The sequence below is a fragment of the Diaphorina citri genome, unplaced genomic scaffold (genome assembly GCF_000475195.1).
Source record: "Diaphorina citri unplaced genomic scaffold, Diaci psyllid genome assembly version 1.1 scaffold1120, whole genome shotgun sequence".
NCBI lineage: Eukaryota > Metazoa > Arthropoda > Insecta > Hemiptera > Psyllidae > Diaphorina > Diaphorina citri.
The window spans coordinates 61,291-68,274 of record NW_007378549.1 but is presented as its reverse complement, the minus strand read 5'-3'; the positions used below and the strand labels follow the sequence as shown (position 1 = coordinate 68,274).

The 6,984-nt window shown below is 35.2% G+C and overlaps 1 protein-coding gene across 1 annotated transcript in view; it reads right to left on the bottom strand.

The window, feature by feature from the left end:
* Positions 1 to 1,395: 1,395 nt before the first annotated feature.
* The window catches only part of LOC103514300 (serine/threonine-protein kinase NLK2-like), a 59,897-nt gene continuing 54,308 nt past the window's right edge, over positions 1,396 to 6,984 (bottom strand). The window contains exons 9-10 of the mRNA XM_008479169.1: positions 2,892 to 3,149; positions 1,396 to 1,739 (exon numbers count right to left, since the gene is read on the bottom strand). Coding sequence (XP_008477391.1) covers positions 1,396 to 1,739; positions 2,892 to 3,149 — 602 coding nt within the window. The remainder of the gene's footprint in view (positions 1,740 to 2,891; positions 3,150 to 6,984) is intronic.

Here is a 6,984-nt window from a genome sequence, read left to right as displayed (position 1 = left end):
AGAAATGGTTATGAGCCACGAGTATGAGTATGAGTTAGTAGTGTGCGCATACTGTTTACCTACTCTTGTTTATTGTTGGACTATTGTATACAAAGGTATAGACGTAGAGACATTATCTTCGCATCGCTTATAATTATATTCTTCTGTGTATTATTTTTAGGAATATTTTCAATAGATGGCTCATCAACAGACAGAAATTTTTCCAATGTGATTTTTAGAATTGAGGTTGCAACTCTTGTTTATTGTTGGACTATTGTATACAAAGGTATAGACGTAGAGACATTATCTGCAGAGGTCATGGCTTTTAAAGACTTTGCTCATTTTATTGAATGCGGCTGTTGCTTTTGCAATGCGTGTTTTTATTTCTTGGGCGGTGTCCCTGTTTTCATTTATTATTGTTCCCAAGTAGATGGTATGTGGGACGCGTTCTATTTGTTGGTTGTTGACGAGGATTTGGGCGTTTTTGTTTGTGTTCTTACTGATTAGCATGAGTTTTGTTTTCTTGTTGTTGATATCCAGCCCGTATTTGTTGCTTGTGGTTGCTATTTTGTTTACTAAGCGTTGTAGGCCTTGTTTGCTGTCTGCGAAAACAATGGTATCATCCGCATAATATCTTATATTGCTGAGTCGTTCGCCATTGATAGTTATACCTTCTTCTTCGCCTTCCAGTGCTTCTTTGAAGATTTGTTCGGAATAGATATTGAATAGCAGTGAAGAGAGAACACAACCTTGCCTGACTCCTCGTTCTATTTTAACTGCTTCTGTTGTTTCTCCATCGATTCTCATTGTTTCGGATTGGCCCCAGTACAAGCTGATGATTATTTTCAAGTCTTTTTCATCAATGCCAGTTTTCTTTAAGATGTCAATCATTTTTTCATGCTGAACTCGGTCAAATGCTTTCTGGTAGTCAATTAAGCAGCAGTATACTTCGCAGTTTACGTCTCTGCATCTTTGCACCAAGACCTGTACAGCAAAAAGGGCTTCTCTGGTTCCCACCGCATTGACAAACCCGAACTGGTTTCGAGATATTTGGTCTTCGCATCGCTTATAATTATATTCTTCTGTGTATTATTTTTAGGAATATTTTCAATAGATGGCTCATCAACAGACAGAAATTTTTCTAATGTGATTTTTAGAATTGAGGATGCATAAGGTAAGGAGTAAGAATAACTAAAAATTTCACGATTCTAAGCAATGTATATTCAAATATACAATTTTATTTATACAATAATAATAGATAGATAGGTAATTATACAATATACAGTATACCTACTTACCTACATATGTCGATCTACTGATGGTCTTAGAATCCAGGTTTTATAATCACACTCTTGTTTATTGTTGGACTATTGTATACAAAGGTATAGACGTAGAGACATTATCTGCAGTCATAAATTAAGAACTACTCTCGGGTAGGTACTTTTTATGTAAATATTTCAAAGGGTTACACTCTGGTGTTCTTTGTTCATCCAGCATCTTAAATGTGAGGTATTGGGTATGTCCCATAGAATGTCCATTATCCAATGAGGGACATACTATGGGATGGGCATCCTTCGACACAGAAAACGAGTCTAACATAGTTATGTGAAGGTAGAAAGATTGACTTACGTTATGATACCAAGTGATCTTGTGTTCCTTTGGGTTGGCTCTAACTTTGCATTCAAAATACACATCATCCCCCTCTTTGATGGCGTTAGGTTTCAACTTTGGTCCAAGCCTGAGTGTTACCATAGGTTGATCTGAAATAACCAAACACAAAATAGGAATAGAGTATTTTACATAATCTTGCCAGATTTTTGTTATAATCACTTGATTGTCTAGTGACTAGTGTCACTAGTGGTAATACCGTGTTTTCATGAAGAAGTTGAAGAACACACTATACATAAATGTATGTTATACTTACTACGTACATCTTAATAAATAAAATCAGTGAACTTTTTGTAAACTGCTAAAAATCGTAGAAAAATATACAATAAGGAGTGCTGGAAAATATAAAATAGTGAGAAGTTTTTTGTCTGTACCTATGTAACTTAGGTAAGTCTGCTTGTTACGCTGAAATAGACCTTTGATGTCCTCTTTTCACGTGAAAACGGCTCGACCAATTTTGATGATTTTTTTTTTTTTATTTGTGGTTGTTAAGAATATTATTAAGAACTGAGGGCATAGGCTACTGTCATATTCCATCCCGAGTTGAAATGGCGGCGCTTCAAAGTCATGCACTCATGCCTCTTACGCCGCGCTGATCCCATTCAAAGGACAGGTCAAACACTAATCTTCACTAAAATGAAGCAAGTTCAAAGTTCAAGGTCACTGTATGATTAGAACATGAATTGAGTTTACATTTACATAATCTTCTTCCTTTAAAAAAAAAAAACTCGTAACGTTATTTTCCTATAAAGGAACCCAAAGTTATTCAAGGGGAAAATGAATATTATGAAAATAAATAATGATTGTTGATTCAGAACGTTCAGCTCAAAATCTGTAAAAAAAAGAAAAAAAAAAAAAACTTACCGCCTAACAATTTTTTGTATTATTGTAACAAAATTTGTGTAAAAAATAAATGAAGAAGAAGGCGAAATATATAGTATATCAAGATTATCAAGACTCGAGCACAAGAAGTCTTATTGGGCGCTGCTTTTGCTTTTGATGTTTGTTGGATATTTGAGGAGCGAAATTACTGCTGTCATCATTCGACTAAATTTCTAATTACCTATTACAAAGCTATCTTACTTTACTCGGAAGAATCGGTGCGAAATATATACCTAGTATATCAAGATTATCAAGACTCGAGCACAAGAAGTCTTATTGGGCGCTGCTTTTGCTTTTGATGTTTGTTGAACATTTGAGGAGCGAAATTACTGCTGTCATCATTCGACTAAATTTCTAATTACCTATTACAAAGCTATCGCACTTTACTCGGAAGAATCGGTCACTGAGGTAAGCCTTCAACAGAAGGTAGTGATGTTGTGGCAGGAGTTGTTTCAGCTTGTACAATAAACCAGTCTGCCAAACGCGGTCAAATGCGGCTGAGCAGTGACTCTTCTCCTCCAAAGTTGAGGAAATGATGTTCACAACACAATGAATCTGTTGAACAGTTGAATAGCCAAAGCGGAATGGGAACCCAAGCCTGAGTGTTACCATAGGTTGATCTGAAATAACCAAACACAAAATAGGAATAGAGTATTTTACATAATCTTGCCAGATTTTTGTCATCGTAATTCTTCATGTGATTCTCCTCCAAAGTTGAGGAAATGATGTTCACAACACAATGAATCTGTTGAACAGTTGAATAGCCAAAGCGGAATGGGAACTGATGGTGATGGTCGGGAACGATGCGATCTAAAGAGTACTCTGCATATTCTTTCTTAAAACTTCTTCTGGTGGTTGGTGGTTTGTTGGGCTTTTGGATCATGATGATATTAACATACATACCTACTTCCATATTACTGGCCAGTAATAATGTAGCGTTGAAGATGTGAGTTGAAATATACGAAGAATTCCTCTGTCTGGTAGTTTTTGCAGAATCTTGCCAGTTACCTCACGAGGTTCAAACTTACACAGAAATGTTCGCCAGAAAGTCCACTAAGTTCCTTTTTGTTATTTTAAAAAATATTCGTCCAGAGACCATCACGAGGTTCAAACTTACACAGAAATGTTCGCCAGAAAGTCCACTAAGTTCCTTTTTGTTATTTTAAAAAATATTCGTCCAGAGACCGCATGAAAGTGGCGCAATTTTGAATGTATCCAAATGAATACAATGCCAAGATAAGGGTTAAAGTATAGGTAATATAATATACAGGGTGTCCCAGAATTTATGCTTTATTTATTGTTTTTCTGAATTTATTGTTTTTCTCAGAGTCTGTTTCAAATTGAAAAAAAGTAATTCTTTGACCTTTTTTCGCCCGCGTACCCCTTGGGTACCCGGATTTAATCTCACGAAACATGAAATTTTACGTAGAATAATAATATGCAATAAAAAATTGGTGTTCTCATTTGAAATTCCAAAGTTGGAACCAAGTTCGCGGTTTTCGCGAATTTCTTCGCGAATTTCGAATTTGACAATTTTTTTGCAAAAATCAAAGAGATACGGGTTTTTTATTTTTCGAAAACTCCAACAGATTCGGAGAAGTTTGAGTGAGTCATACATTGGTGCACACCCTGTATAACTATGTATATATGTACTTATTTATAACATAATACTAGGAACTACTACCTGTAGGGAAATACTATCAGAGTAGCAATGATATATAAAAAAATATCAACTACAGCAGCTGTAGCTTTAAGAAGAACAAAGGTAGATAATATCTATTTAGGTACAGGTGATTTCAAGTTGAACTTTTTTAATTTTGGAATTTCTCCGTTTCAAAATTTTCTTTAAATAAAAAGAAAAAAACTGTAATTATTATTACTATTATTATTTTCTAAAACGTTTCCTTTTCTCTTCAAAGGCTTCGTCTCTTCCTCCCTCTCTTATTTCTCGTAATTTAATGTAAAGGAAATAATTATGTAACTAAATGAACAAACTTTTACTTTACTCCGTAGAGTGCAAAACAGTCTTATATACCCGTTGCCATCTACAGTCTACACTCACTCCTTGTACCTCTGCAATAAAGATAATGGAAGGTAAATAGACCAATGTAGAAAGTATAAACGAATCCTAACAATTACAAGATAATGGAAGGTAAATATACTAATGTACAAAGTATAAACGAATCCTAACAATTACAAGATAATGGAAGGTAAATAGACCAATGTATAAAGTATAAACGAATCCTAACAATTACAAGATAATGGAAGGTAAATAAACCAATGTATAAAGTATAAACGAATCCTAACAATTACAAGATAATGGAAGGTAAATAGACCAATGTAGAAAGTATAAACGAATCCTAACAATTACAAGATAATGGAAGGTAAATATACTAATGTAGAAAGTGTAAACGAATCCTAACAATTACAAAATAATGGAAGGTAAATATACCAATGTATAATAAAGTATAAACGAATCCTAACAATTACAAGATAATGGAAGGTAAATAATGTAAATATACCAATGTATAAAGTATTATATAAACGAATCCTAAGGGTAATGTTACACCAAGCGCGCATTTGCAAACGACCGTAGGGTTTGTGTAACATTGCGCGTACAAGATAATGGAAGGTAAATAGACCAATGTATAAAGTATAAACGAATCCTAACAATTACAAGATAATGGAAGGTAAATAGACCAATGCAGAAAGTATAAACGAATCCTAACAATTACAAGATAATGGAAGGTAAAAAGACCAATGTATAAAGAGTAAACGAATATCAACTCCGCGCACACACGAACGCTGTTTGCAAGCCAATGTTTGTGGAAAAATGATTGCAAACACCGTTTGCAAACGTTTGCAAACACTGTTTGCAAGCGAGGCGCGCTTGGTGTAACATTATTATAACAGCTCCGCGCACACACGAACGCTGTTTGCAAGCCAATGTTTGTGGAAAAATGATTGCAAACGTTTGCAAACGATGCGCGCTTGGTGTATATAACATTACTCTAACAATTACAAGATAATGGAAGGTAAATAGACCAATGTATAAAGTGTAAACGAATCCTGATTGTTTGTTTCCTGCTGACAGGAGAATTGCTTCCCGTCTTGTAATTCTGTTTACATTTAATCTTTACTTTGAGAACATACATAAACAAATGAAAGAAATAATCCATGTCTAATACGAGTAGGTACAGGGTGAATATTATTATAAGAAGCAATCAGTTCCTACACCCACTCTACTCATGATAGAATATTATACGTATATCTATGTGTAGGTAAACTGGGTGAATATTATTATAAGAAGCAATCAGTTCCTACACCCACTCTACTCATGATAGAATATTATACGTATATCTATGTGTAGGTAAACCATGAAACAGAGCCGTGAACTTCAGTACAACTCCTTCATCAGTTTCATCACTTACAAATGCAGGTATGGAATGAAAATGGGAGATAAAATACTTTCCCCCATTTCCTCTTCCTATTCATCTTGGAACCCTTCAGAAAGATTTGAAGAGGGTAGTATTGCATTGATGCCGGGATTTGTCAAAGGCCTTTAATAGGAAACAATATGGAAAACATTGTCAGGAAAATAAAGGCAGCACTTGGAACAAAAACTAATAAAGATATAAAAGAGTGTGAATACAGTGGAAAATAAAGGCAGCACTTGGAACAAAAACTAATAAAGATATAAAAGAGTGTGAATACAGTGAGAGAGAGAGAAAGAGAGAGAGAGAGAGAGAAGGGAAATCAATTTAGATATTGACAAAGAATGGAGGAGGAAGCCTATCGTTGCCGGTAACTCGTATTACTTCATGTACAGAGCAGTAGACCGGGGTCTACAGTTTGATGTGGGAGCAAGAAACAGCGCTATAAATCTGTCACTGTCCAACATGAATTTTAATATAATCCGCCCCGGGCGGGAATCGAACCCGCGGCCTAGCGCTTACAAGGCAGACGCACTACCAACTAAGCTAACTAGGCTGGCTTCAGCTTGTTTGTCCATGTCTGCACTTACATCAGGAGGCAATGGTTGAAAAACTGAGCTCAAATGATCTGCAGTAGACCGGGGTCTACAGTTTGATGTGGGAGCAAGAAACAGCGCTATAAATCTGTCACTGTCCAACATGAATTTTAATATTTTTTGATTCTAAAGATAGATTTGATTTTAACATAAGTAATATTTGGGTACTATTTAACATTGAAAGTTAAATCTCGAAACTCTTAGATATAATGTCAACAGAACACTGTAAGTAGGTATATCCATACATATTCCATATCCATTTATAAGAGTCAACCAAATGATCTCCGAACATGTTCGTCTTTCTCCACTGGATCGCGCATATTCACCAGGCTCCTTTTTAGTCCGTCCTTCCTTTATTATTAAAATAGTAATAAAAAGGTAGTGTGAACATCACACGACTTTCCTTATCCTATTGAATGGTGCTT